The sequence below is a fragment of the Prionailurus bengalensis genome, chromosome A2 (genome assembly GCF_016509475.1).
Source record: "Prionailurus bengalensis isolate Pbe53 chromosome A2, Fcat_Pben_1.1_paternal_pri, whole genome shotgun sequence".
NCBI classification, from domain to species: Eukaryota; Metazoa; Chordata; class Mammalia; order Carnivora; family Felidae; genus Prionailurus; species Prionailurus bengalensis.
In genome coordinates, this window is record NC_057348.1 from 87,033,363 (window position 1) to 87,056,163 (window position 22,801).

Below are 22,801 nucleotides of genomic sequence, written 5' to 3' on the forward strand. Positions count from 1 at the left end.
AAACCGGAATTTACATCAGAAAAAGATCAGAAGACATTTGAAGCATTTTGAAATGCTAAAAACAAAACAAAACAAAACAAAACAAAACAAAACAAAACAAACCAACCCTGTGAACCCAAAATTCTATATCCAGGGAAAATTTCCTTCATAAATAAAAATGAAATCAAGGCATTTTCAGATAATGAAAACTGAGAGGATCTGTTGCCAATAGATCTGCACCACAAAATGTATATATTCTGGCTTTATATATATGCATACATGACTGCCAGTATACTTTTTTTAATGTTTATTTATTTTTGAGGGAGGGAGAGAGAGAGAGACAGAGACAGAGAGACAGAGCGAGAGAGCGAGAGAGAGAATGAGCAAGGGAGGGGCAGAGAGAGAAGGAGATAAAAGATCCAAAGCAAGCTCTACTCTGAAAGTCAGCGCTTAACATTGAGCCACCCAGGTGCCTCTGTCTGTATACTTTGTATACATGTAAATATTCTGACTCTGCACAGGGCAGATTTGCCTTATACATCTCCGATTAAAGTTCTTCCAATAGATCAGCTGTCTTTTCTCTTTAAAATAATTCAGTGAATACACTTGATGTGTTTGTGTATGCTACTTAGCTTTAATATACAAGGAGAGGTGGTTACCATTTAAAATAGACTAATCAAAAATCCCGCCTATAAGGACACTTACCAGCTGAAGTATCTCAAATCAGAGGCTCTCTCAAAAGGCAGCTAAAGTAAGCACTTCAGATATTGCTAATTATACGTGCACCTGAGTGTTAACTAGTATAAGGAATATCAGAAGTAATTTTTCACTAGTGAAATGAATGTTATTCTTTATATGTGGTGACTGAAAATATTTTAGGGTCACTGCAGCCCTTTCATAAATACAGTATGAGAATCAAGAGACTATAGACTATCTACATGTACGTTTTATCTGCATCCTGTCTTCATGTAGGATTCTGCCTTCTGACCTAAAAAAAGGGAGCAGATTCTGATGTCAGAATAGCGTTTAATATATTTCAGACTGAAAGTGTGATGTAAGGTGCTTGAAAATATGCCTTATAAATAAGTGAGAGTTGAGAGTTCATCTGACCTGTCAAAACAGGTTATTTGACTGATCTTCAAGCCAACTTGTTGGTCAGTATTATATGCGTGACAGAACTCATCTAAGATTTGTTTTCTTTCACCTAGTAGTGGGTCTGGGGCATACAGCTCTCACTCTTTAATACTTAGCTTCAGTTTGTAATCTCCCTCACTGCTCCCAACTCTACCTCCCTCACTTCACCTGCCTAAAAATAAGAGTAATTACAAAATCAACGTCTTTGCATACCCTTTATAAAATACTATATGTAGTAACTTTGTTTATATAAATTTATTTTTACATATATTCATGGTTGCATTTAGTTTGGCAGTTTACATTAATAAAATTTACATAAGAACACAACAGAGAACGAACAGTTTGATATGAAGTAATATTTTTAAGTGCACAATTAAGTAAATGAATTTGTTCAGGGAATGAATACGTAAAGAATTTATTGATTCACAGATTTTACAGTTGATGAGGATTTTAAAGGTCCAGAGAGATCCTTTCTCTGACTTAGGAAAATTTTACCAGTACATCACAAATGCTTTTCTCTTTCACCAAAGAAAATGCCACAAACTTTTTTTTTCTTTTATTTTTCATTCATTCATTCATTCATTCATTCATCCATTCAATCATTTATTTTTTAGAACATGAGCAGGGAAGAGGCAGAGAGGGAGAGAGAGAGACAATCCCAAGCAGGGTTCTATGCTCTCAGCGTAGAGCCTGACGCAGGGCTTTCTCAGGAACCATTAGATCATGACCTGAGCCAAACCCACTCGGGTGCTTGACTGACTAAGCCACCCAGGCACCCCACCCACTACTTCTCTTTTAAAATACAGTTATTTTAAGCATGACTTTTATTGATATGAGTGAACTTATCTTACCTCCAAATGGTATCCAACCCTGATGAAGGCACAAAGTGGGTCAAAAGCTCCAGTACCACAGGTCAGAAGATGTGTCCTATTATAGTGATGCAAAACTCGAACGTAATTTGCACATTCACTCTATAGCAGGGAAAAAAAAAAAAAGGAAGATACTGGTTAATATAAAAAAAAAAGTTTAGCCCTTTTTAATTTTTGTATTTCCTACCATACAAATCTCATGTTTAAGTCTCCCATGGCTAGTGGGGGCATGTGGGACAGATGACAGAGGGCAAGGAACAGTGGAAGAACAGACTGAGGTGACCAAAGCACACTGCAGTTAGCCACGCTGTGTGAATTACACTTATGATGGGATTCTGTCACTTTTCAGGTATTCTAGAAATGTATTCAATATAAAGATTTGCATGGCAATATGTTCCACTAGGTAATTAAGTTATTCCCAATGCTGTAATTTTTTTAAAGTACATGTAAACAGTGAGTAAGTACAAAGTCAGAAAACCAACAATTAGAGAAAGCTTCATTACTCTCAAGGAAACATGTACAGACTTTAAGGCATTACTGAGTTTTTTAATGGTTAGGGAAAATAAGTCATATATTCATATTCATACATTCACATACAGCACTTTCATAGAGAACTTTCAAAGAAATATATAAAAAGCTAACCAAGAGAAATACTTATTTTATACCTATTACTTTAAGACTGCTGTCCAGGAATCAGCAAAAAAATTTTTATAATGGACCAGGGAATAAATATATTTAGTTGAATGGTCTCTGTTCCAACTACTTACCTCTGTAGATAAGGCATGAAGGCATCCAGAGATAATACAAAAATGATTGTGTGCAACTGGCTTCCAATGAAACGTGATTTACAAAAATAGAAACTTTATTTACAAAAAAGATTACAAAAATAAAAAACTTTAAAACTTTATTTATAAATATATTTGGCCAAGAAGCTCTAGTTTGCCTATACTTGGATCCAAATCTAAGTTTTTTGAGGACAGAGTATTTATTTTACACACCTTTTATTCCCTGCTTCATCAAATACAGTACCAAATATATTGTATATGCTTAAGAAATTTTACTACATAAATCACTAGGTGAGTTTTATGACCAATAGGCTGAATGAAAAGAAGTCTAAAACTGCTCAAACCAACTTGTCTAAGTTAATTACAGCAAACACCTTCTTGGTAAATTAGGTACTGCTATTTCATTCAAAATTTTTTTTAATGTTTATTTGTGTTTGAGAGAGAGAGAGAGCAAGCGAGCAGGGGAGGGACAGAGAGAGAGAGGGGGAGACACAGAATCGGAAGCAGTCTCCAGGCTCTGAGCTGGCAGCACAGAGCCTGACGCGGGGCTCGAACCCACGAACCATGAGATCATGACCTGAGCTGAAGTTGGATGCTCAACCGACTGAGCCACCCAGGCGCCCTGGATACTGTTATTTCATTTAAAATAAGTTACAAAATAATATTTTAATGCTAAATATTACTCTAATATCAATACATGCAATAGTCAGGAAATGTAATGTTTTATAAGGACAGTTTGTCCTTATAAAGTCTCTCATATAACAGTATCGAATGAAAAAGTCACCAGAACTATCTTACCATAAATGATTCATATTATGGCATTCCCTTGGTAAGAATGAGGAACGTACTACTACCTTGATTATTCACAGCATGTAGATATATTTTCTTCAATTTCCAACTCATAGCATTTTATTATGAGAGTGACCCATATCACTGGAAAAATCTAATCATTCAGACATGGAGAAAATATTCTATCACTAGAAGCACCTGCTTTTCATGTCATCAGACGTTGTCACACCTTGAATGAAATGAACAACATTTGGCTCTGCTGGGCTGACAATGGCATAGCCTAAGAGTGTGTTCAATTGGTCTGCATCATGCTACGAACTAAGGCAGCAAGAATGTCTTGACTCACTCCTTGGCTGTGACCCAGTTGCTACAGAGACTCAGGAGTTGGTATAACGTGTGTTAGCCTTTTACATGTTTTTGTTTTTGTTTTCTCTCACTATAAAAAGAGGGAAAAAAAGGATAAGTTAACTTTCGAAAGGAGATGTGCATGCCTTCTTCCAAACACGTGTACTGTGTCATCAGCAGCTACTCCAGGCACAGGGAAGTCCCTTCGTACATGTTTTAGTGTGCTCAGAACTGGGTCGGGGCCACTGCTCCTGCACAAGCTCACACGCTGCAGGGAAGTTATGGAGAGATGGAATGTTAATTCTTCCAGTAAGAGAGACCCTAAGCACATCGTGGAAGAGGTAAAGCATGCATACTGCCTTTGCCTTCTCCTTTCTTTTCACTTTCTCTCCTTTTGTTTCTTTAGTAGGTTCTAATGGACTCATCAAAGCAAAATGAAATCTCACAAAGAATGTGCTTCGCTTTCCCTTGAATTAAAAACTGACCCGAAATTATTTTTTCCACAAATATGTAGGAAATAAGCATTAGTATAAGAAATCCATAAATCTGAGTGGATAAAAATATAATAAAACAAAAACCAAGACCTGCTTTACTCGCTTTACTCTAACCCTTCATTGAAATTAACTTGTAAATGACTATGTCTAAATGTATATGTATATGTATATATGGGTACATGTACATATATTTTTTTCTTCCTGAATCAACTGCATATATGCCTTTTGGAAGCAAATAAAAGGTTAGGGAGTCAGTCCCTTGTGACTGACCAGGGATATAATTGATGATGTGTTTAATTTACAATGAGTAATACTTACTGCGTCTTTTCCTTTCATTATGCATTCTTCTATTTTTAGTGCTGTGCTAGGCCAGTGTATCTGAAATAAAAGACAATGCACTATTATGCAAATGCATACAAAAATAAACCACACTGAAAAACCATTTCATTTTTTCTGGAATTTCAATATGTGTTCATTTTTTTCTATTTCCTCAGAAGATAAATTAAGACTTTATATTCTTTACATCATTATTCGTATAATGAAGGCACTTTCATTTGAGCTTTTATTACAGGCTAAAACTTAGTTAAAAAAAAAAGTCTTTCTTAAGGTTCCTTCAAGTCTCAGCCTTTCAGAAGCCACCCACAATTCAAGCAGCCCTGCTTTGTACTTAACCTGCCCTGAATTCTGCAGTCCAGTCTCTCCCCTGAACCTGACTGTCTGCTCCTCCTGGTCAGGCACCACCTTGAGTTCCCTTTGCATTTTTACCACTGAGCCCAGAGCTTGGCATATGGGGACTTGGTAGTGTTTGCTAAGTGACGGGATGAAAGGATGCATGACTCCTACATCCTGGATGGACACCCACACTGCCTCCAAACCTCTAGCACAACAAACATGGCACATCTTTGTACATGTCCCTCTGAGATCTATAAAAGTGCATCATTGCTATCATATGGTACCAATGGAGCAGGATTGGTATACATGACTCAGAAGTAGAAATACTGGGTCTTAGGCAAACACAAATTTAATCTGTTAACATAGCACCACACTGTTTTCCAGAATGGCAACATGTTCATACTCCACCAGCAATATCCCCGTATCCTCACTGACACCTGCATTACCAGCTTTCTAATTTTTGTACTAAACACCTCAAATTCAGTATTTAATTTAATCCTTACTACAACTTTATCAAAGATATGGTATTACTTCAGGACCTCCTTTTTTAAAACAAAAATTTTTTTTATGTTTATTTACGTTTTGAGAGAGAGAGAGAGAGAGACAGAGAGAGAGAGAGAGAGAGAGAGACACTGGGTGCAAGCCAAGGAGAGACAAAGAGGAAGGAGACACAGAATCCAAAGCAGGCTCCGGGCTCTGAGCTGTCAGCACTGAGGCCTGATGATGGGCTCAAACATACGGACTGCGAAATCATGACCTGAGCCAAAGTCAGAGGCTCAACTGACTGAACCACCCAGGTGCCTGAGGGACCTCCTTTTAAAAACAAAAAATGTGTGTTTCTCTGTCTAGCTCCACGACACATTAGATCTATGGATTGGAACTCAAATGTGATCCATATAAGTGTAACAAGTGGTAAGTTTATCCCCACATCTGCTCGATCAATCACCCACCCCCTCCCAGACTGAAAAAGCTCAACTGAGCCCTTTTGTGTCTCTCAGAATTCTGGGGAGCATCATCTCATGGTAATGTGTCATCTTCATGGTTTCTGCTGACCAAGTGATAGTAAATTCTGTTTTGGGAGATGCTGGCTCTCATGAGAATACTCTAATTTTTTCTTGATTGCCTTCAAAGGTTTTCTCCTTAGATCCACAAGTACTGGGGTACAGGACTGCTAAGAAGTTCTACTTTTTCTACTTCCATGGCACTTTGAGCTAGGCTACATCAGTATTTCTTTGGTTCTCTTCTGTTTTAGGCAATCACTTTCTGTTCTCAAGTTAACATTCTGGTGAAGGAATAGAAACTTTCCAGTAGAGTAGCCTGGAGCTCTTAAGGTATTAATATTTCTACACATAACTTTTTCCTCCTCAGGGTGCTCACGAGTCCCCAGAGGAAGGGTTCAGGGATATCTTTCTACAACTCAGGGTCAATGTTTCCTGTCATTAGAGTATAGTTTAGGCCTGGGCCAGTCAGCCAGACTCTTTTCCTATCTATGGCAATTTGTCCCTTTAAGGTCCCTATTATCTCTCCCTGATTTCTCCCCTCCCTCCACCTACCACCATCCCATTCTGTACTCTGCTAGCCTAAGAAAAAACTCTGGTTATCAAACTCAATATTAGATGTTGCTGATTGGAGGTATTTTTTTTATTTTGTGAGCACACTGTTTAATTATTTTTTAATTAGTCGCCGTTTACAAATGAGAACTTCTGCATAAAAATCAAAACTTTCTGATTTGCTTCAGATTTTTCTTTTACCTAATTGACCCCTGCAGTCATTTGAGTTTTTGAAAACTGATTTTCTATATACATATATATGTGTGTGTGTATATAACTGATTACATGTAACTGATTATAAAACATTATATATATATATATATATATATTTGAATCCCAAATATGGTCAAGATTTAATTTTTTTTAAAGCTATCTCCCATAAAAGTAATAGGTTAGGCATGTAGAAGAGGCTTATCACATACTATGTAGCCAAATCCAATCTGATACATGAATAATATTGGGAATTTATAAAAGTAGGGTCAATGGCATTTTATTCTGACGCTTTTTACATAGCTACATGTATTATCATAAAAACAAGTATTCTATGGCTTGAACTACAGGTGTAACATCTTACTTTGATATTCTTATTAGTGTAACAGGTCCGACCAGGTTTCTTACTAACAGTACTCAACATCAGGTGTTCTTTTGCTTTCCTAATGCAGTATATAAACTTTAAAAAAATCATGTATGTATATTTGTTTTGCAACAGAGCAAAATGACAAAGGAAAAAAGTAGGAGTGTGAAAGAAAACCAACTAAAAAGCCAAAGGCACAACACATAAAATCCTAGAATCGATGTGTATGATGGAAGCGGTGGATCCCGCAGTGAATCACACATGAATCAGGAAGACATCACATAAACACATCAATGTCAGGTTCAGATGCACGCTTGCATCAGCTTCAACAGAGTCACTAATACCATTACAGTGTAAACCTCCTAGAAGTGAAGTTGAATAAAAATTTTAGTGATCCATTATTTTGCAAAACATTTTTGCACCTGGGGTGAGATTTTTTTCATATGATTTCTAAGACCCATTTTCACTTGAGATTCAATTTAGTTTTGGAATTAAGACTTTACTGTAGATGTGTAAACTATTCAAAAGGATATGCTAGAACATGTGCGTATATATATACACAAATATGTGGAATGTATACATAGCATATATTATATATACTGTATATTATATATACACAAGTATAAATACAAATTTATTTTAGGATCATCTATCATTGGAAATATTTTCATGACTAATTCAGTTATCAGCATCAATAAATCAGAAAATACATTTATAATGCTTTATATTCTTTTTTTTTTTTTCAACGTTTATTTATTTTTGGGACAGAGAGAGACAGAGCATGAACGGGTGAGGGGCAGAGAGAGAGGGAGACACAGAATCGGAAACAGGCTCCAGGCTCCGAGCCATCAGCCCAGAGCCTGATGCGGGGCTCGAACTCACAGACCGCGAGATCGTGACCTGGCTGAAGTCGGACGCTTAACCGACTGCGCCACCCAGGCGCCCCAATAATGCTTTATATTCTTAACACACTTAGGACAAGCAGGACGATTCTTAAAATATTAGCATCACTTCGTATCGCTTTTTCATTATGTAAAATGACTTCTTTGCACTGTATTTACACAATTTCAAAGTATGAGATAACCAATTCTTTAGAAAAATATACCAAATTCAGCTTTTCAGTGTTGAAATAGTATCCAGAACAGTAAAACAACCTCAATGTATTACATCCTATATTCCCCTAAATGACTGCTTCATAATGATTATTTATTTCTAGGACTACTTAAATACACTGTTTAGGAAGCAATTTCCTACAAAATTTCTACTCACCTTTTGACACCTTTTGTTCTACATTATCTGCTCAAACAGGCTTAAAGATTGGGATACAACCTCCCTCCAGGGCAAATGAAAGACTAGTTTCCTAGTCTTCCTGACCAAGATAATAAAGATAATGTCTCCCTCTGGACAAAGGCTGAATACATTTGCTAACAGACACCTTAAGAGAGTTCATATTTCCTAAGCTTGAGGTTCATCGGGCATAACACATACTCCCTGTGTGTAGCATCTACCCGGGATGCTATGCACTACCCGCTGTGGGACTTAATGGGGACAAAGAAAATTACTGGAAACATGACGGCCATGCTGTATGCTATGCTGTGGCTAACAGAGTTCTTTGTCTCTGACCCATGAATCTCCTAACTTCTGGCAGCATCTAGGAAACAGTGACAGGTTAACTTGTCTCACAAGTAAGGTAAAATCTCAGACCCTTTACAGTTTTGACACCAACAAAAGATACTGTATTTTGTGATAGTGAATACAATAAATGGCTTGTCTAAGGATGGTCAGAATATGTACTGTTTTTAGCAACAAATGTAATAATGTCAATTGCTCTAAGAACGAAACCTTTCCTGATATCTTTTTATATGATATCTCTCCCTCCTTTGATCCTCTATAGTGTTCTTCTTACTTTCTCTACCTAAGATTATAATTGATTTATGTATGTAAGTTTAGCTCCCATATTAAACTGTAAGTTAGAGAGAACAAGGCATTATCTTATTTCAGTATTCTTACCAACGCACAATCCCAACTAGGCACAATGCCTTCAATGCAGTCACTGCTTATTCAAGGTCTACTGATGGACTTGTATCAATTTATCACATTCTTTGTAAAATCCATTCACTAAAAGAGTTAGTTTACAGTAAAATTTGAGAGATAAGCTTGAATAACATAAAACTGCTGTAACCAGTGGCAAAGGAATGAGACAATTTTCAGTTTAATCAGGAAGAAATTCTATAGGATGTTAACAAAATCTAGGCTTTGAAAGACTTGTAGGATTTCTGAGAGAAATCACTCCGAGAGGATGGAAGGGAGAGATGCAGAAGACTGAATTATGAACACTTCCTAAAATAAAGTGAAATATGGAGAACTCTCCAAAGGAACAATGTAATTATAGATTTACTCAAGTTTGTTGTTCTTTTGGTTTGTTTGTTTGTTTTAATTCAATAGGCTTAGGATGGCACTCGAATGTTCATTCATGTGACAAAAGATGACAGATCAAGGCCTCACTGAAAATGGAGTTATTTTAAAGCCATCATGTACAAATATCCTGTCAGGATAGTAAGGGAAATGACTGTCTTCATTTACTGTAGAAGTCTGGATGGCCTTTGGTTCTGCTCCAGAATTTAGCATCAACAAAAACCCATACAATTAATCTGTTTTCCTGCAGAAAACATTTTTTAAAGGCAGTTAAACTACAGGGTATAATGCTATTTCCAACTTTTCTGTTCCAAAAAGAGGCATAAAAAGCAAAAGGTTAAATATACATCATTTCGTCACAATACTCCTATAATACAATTTAATTGTTCCAATACACATTAATGGACTATTTACTATTCTTGCATATCTCAAAGGAGAAAATAATAAAGTAAAAATTAAATTACAAGGCTATTTTTTCTGGACTCCCTATTGAGTCTCGTAATTATGCTACGATTAAGGATTTAACAGCTTACTGTTACAAGACGTTATGGCACTCAGAGATTTAGGAAAGCAAAAACAAATGCACAAAGAGGGAATAATTTAACTGTCTAAAAAAAGACTTCCATTTTTATTTAAATAAATAAATAAATAAGAAATAAAGTGATCCAGTAAATCTCTCTTCATGGGATATATTTAAATGGCTAAGTCACTATTATGATTTCATCTAATATTATTTTTCTAAATTTTATTATTCTAAAAAAAAATTTTATTTATATTTTGTCTTTCTACATTTTACATCTATGCACAGTACCAGTGTCCATCGATGCATATTTTAACTATTTGTCCTAATAAATAGCATGAAAAGAAAATAGATATAACACATTAAAAAAGTCCTAATGGTTTATAAATGATACTCTTTAACCTATTACTGTTCTCAGTGTTTATGCTTCTGTACTTAATTATAACGACTGTCATTATTCAAGTAGTTTATATGCCAGAATTATAATCTTTTGAACTATAAACAAGATTTGTATTTGAAATGTTTATACTCCAAAGCATTTGAACTAGAACAATATTATTAGTACAGGAACATTATTGGCCTGCTTCATGCCCTTTTTAATGGATGAAATTTACTCAAATGCTATCATTAATGTGAAATACCATCTGCCATTTATATGCAAATTATTTTTAATGCCTGTTCCACCCAGTAAAAAAATTAAATTCTAAAATACAAGAAATTCCTTTACTTTTGATGCGGTAAAGTCGAATAAATGGGAAAAGTATAAATACTTTGAAAAACCAAGTGTCTAAAAGAGTTCTCTGTACAGATATTCCAATTAACTAGTGTAATGTTAGCTAAGAATAATAGTGGTGAGAATAATTTTAGAAAAAAACCCTTAAATTTAGAAAATTAGAGAACAACTGCTGATGAATGTTTGTTAAATTTAAATACTAATATGGGATAGTCTATGAAGTCCCATAAAATATAGCTTACATAAATATATCTATTTTTGATTTCTTTGGGAAATGGAAAAAAAGAAAAGAAAATGTTGTACCTCAAACCAGTATTGCAATCTTCCAGAGAAAAGTTTTTCTTTGTTTTTCAGGAAATTTCAGTAATCCTCAAATGAGCAGATTGCATGGGTCTATAAAGACTAAATACAGTCAAGCTAATCACTTACCATGGCTGAATACTGGAGTTGGCTTGGCTCTCAATCTCCGCCATAAGTAAACAGGTAGAGTAGAGTTCTTTCTTACACTTATCAGTGTTTTTTTCTCCACTCCACTCCTGTCACCAACAACTAACTATTCCACTAGTTCTTCACCATTTCGAAGGTAAAATACAGTCATGCTAAGGAAGAACCAAGGGAAAACAAACACCACGTAACAAAAGGCAGGGCTCATGGTATACTGAAGACTGGTTTGGGGGACATGAAGTTCACACCAAAGCAGTAATTTGCTTCTCAGTGGTGTGTAACAGTGGGAAGAGCATAGGCTTCTCGGACAGACACTTGGTTTTAAATTCTAACTACGACTTACTGGCTTAATGGCTTTATTTTCCTCTTCCTTCCATTCATCCAACATACTAATGCTCAAGTGATCACACATACTATAATAGCAGTTATGTTATGCACATCTTTAGAGCATCTCTCACTGGCTCATACATTGAGTAGATTAGGTTTCAACAGCACAGTGGTCAATATTCTCCATGATCTTATCTCAACCACATTTCCATCTTTAACTCTCACTCCATACCCTGTTCCCACCCACATCCCCCCACTTCACCTGTGTTAGCCATGGTTATTAGTTATTATTTTAAACTATTCTAAAATTTCTGTTCTTTCCTCACTCTGTTCCCACTACCAATCTGTACAGATTAAAATTCCAAGTATCATTAAAAGTCCAATTTAAATTATATCCACTCCAGGAACCCCTACCTCCCAGATTTCGTATACTTTCTTAGCATTTTATTTAGACACTTATTATAGTTTCATTTAAACTGTGCTATATATGACAAATGTATGTGTATGTATCTTCTCCATTATATTACAAATATCTTATGGTAGGGATGGTTCTATTCATTTCTTCATTTTTCATATCCCTATGTGTCTTTCTAAAATGTAGTTGAGGGGTGTCTGGGTGGCTCAGTTGCTTGGGTGTTCAACTCTTGATTTTGGTGCAGGTCATAATCTTGTGGTTCATGGGATCAAGCTCTGCATTAGTCTCTACACTGACAGCACAGAGCCTGCTTGGGATTCTCTCTCCCTCTCTCTCTGCCCCTCCCCCACTTGTGCTCTCTCACTCTCTTTCAACATAAATACACAGACATTAAAAAAAATTAGAATATAGTTGAATGGCCCTAAAATCACGTAGGACTCTTTCACCTTACTTAGAAATGGTAGCACATTAGAATCATGTTCTGATTCTATGTCTAGTTTACAAAATAAATTTTTCTCATGGAACATAGAAAACAGTATAAAAGTATTTTATTTTTATTATTTTTTAAATGTATATTTATTTTTGAGAGAGAGACACACACAGAGTGCAAGGGGGTAGGGGCAGAGAAAGAGGGAAACACAGTAGCAAATATTTAGATGGCACTTAGTATGTTCTAGGCACTGCTTAGGCATTTAATAACTCAATGAATTGTCTCAGAAAAGCTGTGAGATAAGTATTATGATTACCCCTCTGTCACGGATGTGGAATAAGTTGCCCTAGCTCACTCATCTTATAAGTGGCAGACTGGATATGGGAGCCCACAGCAGTGTGAGTATGTACTCTGTGTTCTTGCTACCACATTCTAGTACTTCTCAAAAAGTGTAGTAATATCTGTGAGGGGCCCCTGGCTGGCATCCGACTTCAGCTCAGGTCATGATCTCACGGTTTGTGGGTTTGAGCCCCACACTGGGTTCCATGCTGACAGCTCAGAGTCTGGAGCTTGGAGCCTGGTTGGGATTTGCATTCTCCCCTCGCACTCTGCCCCTCCCCCATTAACACTCTGTCTCTCAAAAATAAACGTTAAAAAAATCTTTTAAAAAATCTGTGAGTTAAAACAGTTAAAATGAAATAAAAAGGAAAATTAATATGTTGGCTATTTTTGCTAACTTTCAAAAAAATATTAACTGTTGGTTAGCTAAACCTTATTCTAGAAATAAAATACTGATCAGAAAAAATGAGGACAAACTTTCAACCAGTAAAGAAACACAAGAAAATATACCAGACCTAACACTTCTTTAATGGTAAATTTAAATAAATGTGATAAACACAAATAAGGAAATAAATTTTTCTCATGGAACATAGAAAGCAGTATAAAAGTATTTTATTTTTATTATTTTTTTAAATGTATATTTATTTTCGAGAGAGAGACACACACAGAGTGCAAGGGGGTAGGGGCAGAGAAAGAGGGAAACACAGAATCCAAAGTAGGCTCCAGGCTCTGAGCTGTCAGCACAGAGCCCGATGCGGGGCTTGAACCCACAAACTGCGTGATCATGACCTGAGCAGAATCGGATGCTTAACTGACTGAGTCACCCAGGCACCGCTAAAATATTTTCAATAATTCTTAGATGCTATATGAAAAAATTTACCTTGTGTAATATCAAGACGTATTTTTATTTTGATTATTACTAGTTTTAGGTTACTAATGAATTTTATCATCACTCATCATTTTGAAATGATATACATTATTAAAATGTTTTAAAGTCACATGAAAAGTTTTTTTTTAAACCTATTTTAAAGGATTGAATTACTACATAATTGTGTAAATACAGGGTTGATTCTTAAATGCTAAGAAGATACCAGCATAATTGTAGCTATTTGTTTTTTTTTTTTTCCTTTCTTGATATATTTGCTAACTTTCAAAAAAAGGTTTTTTTGAAGCATATTTTTGATATATCTAACATATTGAGAGGTTTTTTTTCAAATTGTTTAACTCTAAAAAAACCTTAACTCATTAATTTTGCATGTATCTATATAAATCTTCTTAGATTTAAGTCCAATTATATCACTGATTAAAGTTCAAAAAACTATGCGTTATGGAAAAGTAAAATTTAATTCTTTTGAGTGTCAAGTTGCTCACCAGAGAATTTAATAATAACACAATAAACTATAATTCTCCCTGGTGGCCACATCTCGACTTCTCAAGAGGTACAAACAAATTGAAGGTGGAACATGTGAGAAGAATCATACACATTTCTTTCCAAATGATCTACATTGGAAGTGCTTCCTCAATACAAAACTATAATTTTAAAACTAAGTATTAAATAAAAGAAAATTTAATGACGAATGTTTTAACAGATGAAGAACAAAAGCCAATTTAAACATGAATAGCCCTGGATTCCCATGGTTCGAATCCTATCCCAAGTTAGACACTGTGTTATTTCATCATAAATTGATTTTAAAAGATCCAGGTTGCATCTACAGGAAATCACGTGAAAAGCATCTGCCAGGATGTTATGTCTTCCCCCTTCCACATTTTCTATTCATACTAATGTCCTGGTATTGTCACAATGTAATCAGAACATCTCAAGATGCTTTAATTTTTCACTCATATAATGGTTTCCTCTAATTCATTCAAAACTTTTTATACCAAAGGATTTCAGAAAAAGATAAAAGGCAAAAATAATAATTTCATGGGAAGTTCTTGATGAAATCAGTTTCACCTAAGAAGTCTCACATTATCTGTAGATTTTATAGACCTTTGAAGAGAGCAATTGGCAGAAGCCACCCTTTTATGGCAGGTGTGAGGTTCTCATTAAATAAAATACAACATGAGATAAAACAAATGGAATTATAAAATTGAAATTTTCACAGGGAAGAGTATGATTTAACACGAGGAGTGACTTTTTTCAGTGTGAGTCATAGGGCTTTTATGAATGTAATACAAATACAACAGAGCAGAATTTCATTGCAAAAGACTATTATTACAAAGTCTGGGAAATGCTATGAATGAAAGAAATCATAAAGCAAAACCAGTAACTAAAAAGACTATTAAAAACAGTAAGTCTATTAAATAGTAAGTTCTTATCTATTTCAAAACTGCATAGAAAAAATCATTCTTACGTGCATATATACCCATAAAAATTCTGATTATTATATATAAAAAATTATTTATTTGCATCACATATAGGACCACTATTTCCTAGTGCTTACAGGAGCACATAATCCTTCAGCATTTCACAATCCTGGATGCACATACAATCACCTGAGAGAATTTTTAAAATCCTCACTTCAGCCAAGGGGGAGATGCATCACAGCATACATATTATTTACAAAGTCCTCAGGCATTATTAATGTGCAGCTGAAGTAAAAACTACTGTCACACTGTAAAACAGGATGCAACTTTGTTTGCCAGTGGGGAAGTGGGTAGGTGGTTGGTGGGGTTGGGGGTGGAGGCAGAAGGCAGACAAAATTAACCTTAAAGAAAGTAGAGAATAATTAGTTTTTTTTATGTGGTTCTGGCAACAAGTACAGTGGGATTTGCAAGAAGGCAGACAATGAAGAAAACGTATTTACTGGGTGATGTCAGGATTAACAAGAGATACATTTTTCATTCTTTTACTGTCTACATTCTTTGAGTTCCTGTAACTTCAAACCAGAATATAACATAATACTCACTCTAAAGAAGCTATCTTATAAAGTACACTGGCAAGTAAACAGTCAATTTTAATCAAATGTAAGAATCAAAATCAGACCAAGGTTTAAGAAAGGGAGAATCTTCAAATCTAGTTTAGAAATGAAAGGAAATAGTTTTTTTAAAAAGTGGATGTGTTGAAGGTTAGTCTGGGGAAGGAGAGTGTGTAAGGACAAGGAGTTATTAAAGGACAAAGAGAGGTGCTCAACATCAATAATCATCAAACCACAATAAGGTATCACTTCGGAACCATTAAAATGGCTATTAAAAAATAAAATGGCTATTAAAAAATAAAAAATTCCTCAAAAATTAAAACTAGAATGACCAAATGATCCAGCAATTCCACTTTTAGGTATATATCCAAAGGAAATAAAAAGAGAATCTCAAAGAGATATCTGCATTCCCATGTGGCCTTATTCACAGTAGCCAAGAAATGAAACCAAGTTAAGTGTCTGTCAAAGGGCGAATGGATTAATAAGATGTGGTGTCCATATACACAATGGAATATTATTCAGTCATGAGATAAAAGGAAATCCTGTCATTTACAACAACATGGATAGACCATAAGAGCGTTATGCTAAGTGAGATAAGTCAAAGACAAAATACTATGTGTCACTTAAATGTAGCGTCTCCAACAGTCAGACTCATAGTAACAGAGAGTAGACCAGTGGTTGCCAGAAATGGGGAGTGGGGGGGTGGTGGTGGGCAGGGATGGACATGGGAAGATGTTAATCCAATTTCCAGTTATAAGATGAATATAAGATGAGTAAGTTCTGAGGACCTAATGTACATGGTGTTGATAGTGATGAATACTGTATTATACACTTAAAAGTTGCTAACAGAGTAAATCATAAATGTTCTCACTACAAAACAGAAATGGTAACCATGTGACATGATGGAGGTGTTACCTAACGCTGTGGTGGTAAATCATTTTGCAACATATAAATTTATCACATCAACATGTTATTTAAACTTACATAATGTTATATGCCATTATAACAATAAAATTGGAAAAAGTGAAAACAGAAGTGATGAGTTAGCAATGTGTTGGTGTGGACAAGTGGAGATTACACTAAAAAGGTAGGTAAGAGTAGATCATAAGAACCTATAACTGCTAAACTGAGAACCTGATGTTTATTTTTACTTAAAATTTTTAATGTTTTATAAGATAAAAGTTACGGAGCAAGAGCTGTTAACTATGGCCTGAGAAATCAGGAAATGCATAGGCTTCAAAGAGAAAAAAAACACATCATTATGTATTTGCATAATCTCCAGTGGAAATTTGACATTTCTATCATACAAATGCAGGAAATAAATCAAAGGAGTATTAATATGGAGCTTAATAACCAAGAGAAATAACAGATATTTAATATTACTTTAGAATTGTTATAAGTAGCTCATATTATTAATATTCATCAGTAATTTGGAATTACAGTACTGAAAAGACCAGCTGCTAGGTATTATTATTGTTGTTGTTATTATGTTTTAAAGTTAATATTTACTTTTATTTATTTTTATTTTTTATTTTTTATTTTTAAAAAAAAATTTTTAATGTTTATTTATTTTGGGGACAGAGAGAGACAGAGCATGAACGGGGGAGGGGCAGAGAGAGAGGGAGACACAGAATCGGAAGCAGGCTCCAGGCTCTGAGCCATCAGCCCAGAGCCCGATGCAGGGCTCGAACTCACAGACCGTGAGATCATGACCTGAGCTGAAGTCGGACGCTTAATCGACTGAGCCACCCAGGCGCCCCTATTTATTTTTATTTTTTCTTTTTAAGAGAGAGACAGAGCGAGAGCAGGAGAGGGGAGGGGGACAGAGGGAGAAGGAGGAGAATCCTAAGCTGTCTTCAAGTTCAGTGCAGAACCCAATGTGGGGCTTGAACTCACGACCCTGGGATCACGAACTGAGCCAAAATCGAGAGGTGGATGCTCAACCAACTGAGCCACCCAGGAGCCCCTCTAAGTCTTTTTTTTTTTTTTTTAACGTTTATTTATTTTTGAGACAGAGAGAGAGCATGAACGGGGGAGAGGTCAGAGAGAGAGGGAGACAGAGAATCTGAAACGGGCTTCAGGCTCTGAACTGTCAGCACAGAGCCCGACACGGGGCTCGAACTCACAGACCGTGAGATCATGACCTGAGCCGAAGTCGGACACTTAACCAACTGAGCCGCCCAGGTGCCCCTAGGTCTTTTTATTTAATATACAATTACGAAACTACATGTTTTCGTACTATAAAATGTTATTTTTTTTTTATTTTATTTTAAAGTTTATTTATTTTTGACAGAGAGAGAAAGTGTGAGCTAGGGAGGGGCAGACAGAGAGGGAGACACAGAATTTAAAGCGGGCTCCAGGCTCCGAGCCATCAGCACAGAGACTGACGTGGGGCTCGAACTCACAGACCATGAGATCATGACCTGGGCCGAAGTCGGATGCTTAACAGAATGAGCCACCCAGGTGCCCCCAAAATGTTATTCTTGTAGTGTGGTAGCTGTATTTCAATATATTCATGATTTGATAACTCTTTTCAATATTTTATTTTGTAATCCTACATAATGATTTAATGCATTTAAGGGTCCACAGACTTCCCCAGACTGCCAAATGGATCAATGGCACAAAAAAGGTTGAGAACCCCTATACAAAACTATTATTTGTTGCTGATGTTATACAAAGAGAGGAAATGATATTGTAGAAAAGACAGAAAATAACCAATTCTTAAGAAAAGTCAACAGGGTGCACTATAGAGCGCAGGAAGAAAGAATGGCACTTCATGAAAGGAAAAAGAGCACCTACCCCCCCCCCCCCCCCGTAACAAGGAGGGAGGTATAAAAGTCACACAGAAGCAGCAGACTTGGTGATGGGACAGAGAGGATCCACATGTTTGATGGTTAGTAAAAATGAAGGTTAGTAATCTTCCTGAAGAGATCATCAGGGCTAATCCATTGGAACATAACCCTAGATAGTGGCTGCAGGCCCTATGGGAAGTACTGACGCCCCCCAACCCCAACCCAAGTGATCAACAATCAAGAGCTGGACTCATATCCCCACAAAATGCTCTGTGCAGCTCCCAATCTGACTCCACCCTTCCAAACCTTTCAAACACTTCAATTAAATCATCTCAAATGCCTGGTGTGTCTAGCAAAATCCACTGTAACTTCCACCTCTTTTTCCAGTGTCCTTTTACCTCCTTGCTTTAATTACACCCAGCATGTCCCCTGAAACTACTGTTTCTCAACCAGCCCTTTCTATTGGTAATGGCTTTTTCATTGTAAACCCACATGTTAAGGAAGATGATTTAATTGACCTTTCTTGTCTGTTAACTAATTAATCTTCACTCTCTCTAAATTCATCTACCCAACAGAAATTTAAAACTAAAGAGTGGGGGCACTTGAGTGGCTCAGTCAGTTAAGCATCTGACTCTGTCTCGGGTCATATTTCATAGATCGTGAGTTCGAGCCCCGCAATGGGCTCTGTACTGACAATGTGGAGCCTGCTTGGGATTCCCTATCTCTCTGCTCCTCCCCTGCTCGCTCTCTCTCTCTCTCTCCTCAAAATAAATTAATTAATTAAGAAAATAAAACAAAATAATAAATGTAAAACCCTTGCTATTTTGAAGCTCATGGGATCACAACAATACTTGCTATCTTTCCTTGTAGTCGTCCACCATCATTTTTTGTCACATGCTCATTAGTTGAAAGATTTTTTTTCACCTAGATTACTGTTTTTCTCTTCATAAGGATAAATCATTAGCTATTACCCATGCCAACTGGTGCCCTATCCTCTGATCATTCAATGATCTGGCCCTTGGAATCAACCTCAGCCATACACTCTGATGTTACTTCTCTAGCCCTCCATAGCCCAATATGGGAGCCATTAGTCACACCTGGCTATTGAGCCTTGGAATATGGCTACAAGCCAGGTGGCTTATCAAGTATCACTTCCCTGGAAAATCTTTCCCTGACCACCCTATCTAATGTAGCAACCTTGTAACTGTTGTCTCCCTAACTCTCTTTATTTTTCTTCACAGCACTTATCACTATCTGATACTACAGTATGGTATTCTCTTTTTCCTTTTTTTTAATGCTTATTTATTTTTGAGAGAGAGAGAGAGAGAGAGAGAGAGAGAGAGAGAGAGAGAGAGAGAAAAGGAGGAAGGGGCAGACAGACAGGGAGATACAGAATCCCAAGCAGGCTCCAGGCTCTGAGCTGTCAGCACACAGTCACATGTGGGGCTCCAACTCATGAACTGCGAGATAATGACCTGAGCCAAAGTCAGATGCCCAACCAACTGAGCCACCCAGGCATCCCATTCTTTATTTTCTTTAATATAATCTTTTATAATATATACATCCTGCTTCTGAAATAAAAATTGGGTTATGAAAATTATCATGAAAAAATAAAATCAAAAATAAATAAAAATGCTACTGTAGTTGCAAAGACAGTGAGGTATAAGGTGGGGGTAAACAAATGAATCAAGGGAAGACTAATGAAAAATACGTGGATGAAACAGACCAGTGGAAGGTCTGCAGAGTTTGTGGATCACTAGGAACTCAGACACTGCTAGAGGGAAGAGGCCTTTGTAAAACCACTTTCTACTTTGGAAAAATATTAGGCATTATCTTGTGCAGGTGAACATCAACAGTAATTAACCTATAACCAGCCATTTCACTCCAAAATATACGCCCTGGGGATATTCCTGCAGGAATGTATATTAGGAGATGTTTACAACAGTGATCACAGAAACATCAGTAAAACAAAATACTGGGTACCACCCAACTATCCTTTGACAGGTAATGAGTAAATTGTGCTATATTCATATGATGTAATACATTACATACAAGTCCAAGTGAATAACAAGAGCTTGTAACATAGTATCTAATGTGTGCCAAACATAGCTCTTGGTCCTTTACTTCCATTAACTCATTTTCATCCTCAGAGAAGACTAACACTTTTCCTTTTCCAAATGAGGAAACAGAGGCATAACAGGGTAAAGGAATTTACCAAATGTTATAAATGCAGAGCCAGGATATGAACCTAGAAATCTAATTTGTGTTCCTAATTCACTATTCTATTTCTACAACAAATGGACTACATCAACAAATATGATAACTGAATCTAAGAAATAATACTGAATAAAACAAAAACAAAATAATCCCACAAGACTGTAATATACTATTGTGTATCATTTTTACATAGCTCAAAATTAGTAACTCTAAACAGTATACTATACAGGAAAAAATTATGATAAAATGTTTTAAAATAAAAATAAAAACAAAAACAGCCATAAAATACAGGGTAGTAATTGCCTCTATGTAGCAGAGGCATGTGGAGGGAAAGATGGAGGAAGGTAAAGTGGCCTCTACAATGGGACTGGAGATAACTCTCATTCTTGACTTGGGTGGTGGGTTTACAGGTGTTAGCTTCAATATTATGCTTTATAACATGTTTATATTATTCCTATGTTTTAAGTATAAAATATTGCATTTCAAAAGACATTAAAAGCTAAGAAATAAATACAAAGTGACAAAATAGAGAAAATGGGCTTTGGATATCCTCAAGGTGCTTGATCTCATGGGAAGAAGGAGGGATTTCATGCTACATGGATACATATTTAAGGGTAGTTTTGTTTTTGTTTTTGTTTTTGTTTTTTTCATGGTGGAGTCTGGATCCTGCTTATAGAATGATGGGCTAGACTTAGTGGTTTGACCCTCAGCAATTTTGCCTCTGAAGGGGGATCTGGTAATGTCTGGAGACTTTTAGATTGTCATGACTATGGGGAGAGTTCTATTGGCATCTTGGAGGGAGGCCAGGGAGAGCTAAATAGTCTACAATCCACAGGATGCCCTCTTCCCCAACTTAAACTTGTTTATAGTATCAATAGTACTGAGGTTGAGAAACCCACAGATATATAAAGCAAAACAGAAAAGATTAAAAATATAGTACCAGGTAAATAATCGAGGGAGCAAGGTCCAGAAAAGATGAGAGGAAAGCTCGGCCCAGAGACTGACACACTACACCTTCAGAGCCTGGAAAGTACTGAAGCACCTTCATTCTCAAGTCCACTTCATTCAACAGAGGGTGCATGACATAGACCTAGCTCTAATTCTGCTGTTACTGAAAACAAACACTCAAGTACTAACTGAAGTTTCACCGCTAATCATTCTGTGGAAACAGACGGGGAAGGTACAATGTAACAATTGCAGCAGGGGTGAAGTTACCTCAGAGCTAATGAAACTTAAGCCTCAGGACTCCTTGCTGGTACTTGGCCCTTGTGGGACCCAGGGAAGGACCTTAGCAACTTTGAAACTTATGTTTGAATAAGTCTATTTCCTGAAGAGGTCTACTAAACCATATACACTTCAGGCCCCACAAAATGAGGCTTTACCCTTGAATGTAAGAAAGTTATTGAATTTAATAATTTGTGTAGCTACTTTCCTTGACATCCTTGTGAGATGGCACCCTGAAGCTTCAATAGCCACGTACTAGTCTGTTTAGTTCCCTAAGACACAGTTTATAAAATCCTACCACTCTCCTGCCTAAGGGTACAGTTAGGCCAAAACAATAAAGGAGAATAAGTGCATGATTCAATTTCCTCTGCTCTAAAAGGGGGATCACATTAATGTGGCAAGCTGATACCTCTTGATCTTAGTTCTAAGTAGGAAACAACAGCTGCGGAAAACCATTAGGAGATTCTATGTACATAGCAATCATTTAGAAAGCCTGCTTAAATATGGATTCCAGGGACCATCTCCATGAGGGTTACATGATCCTGACCCAAGGATAACAATTTAAGAACCAGTTCCATAATGCAAAGATTCTTAATCTTCTGGGGTTAAGATCCCTTGAAGGATCTTTCCATATTTACATACTTAAAATGTTAATACAGGGGTTATATTAGTTTATGATGGCTGTGGTATAACAAAACACCATGGATTGGGTGGCTGAAACAACAGAAATTTGTTTTATCTTAGTTCTAGAGGCTGGAAGTCCAAGATCAAGATGTTGGCAAGACTGGTTCCTTCAGAGGCCATTCTTCTTGGCCTATAGACACCTGCCTTCATGC

General features: G+C 36.4%; 1 protein-coding gene across 1 annotated transcript in view; it reads right to left on the reverse strand.

Annotated features, from left to right (window-relative positions):
* SEMA3E (semaphorin 3E) overlaps positions 1–22,801 on the reverse strand; it is a 243,916-nt gene that overhangs the window by 83,244 nt on the left and 137,871 nt on the right. Inside the window, exons 3-4 of the mRNA XM_043588729.1 lie at positions 4,714–4,773; positions 1,965–2,084 (exon numbers count right to left, since the gene is read on the reverse strand). Coding sequence (XP_043444664.1) covers positions 1,965–2,084; positions 4,714–4,773 — 180 coding nt within the window. The remainder of the gene's footprint in view (positions 1–1,964; positions 2,085–4,713; positions 4,774–22,801) is intronic.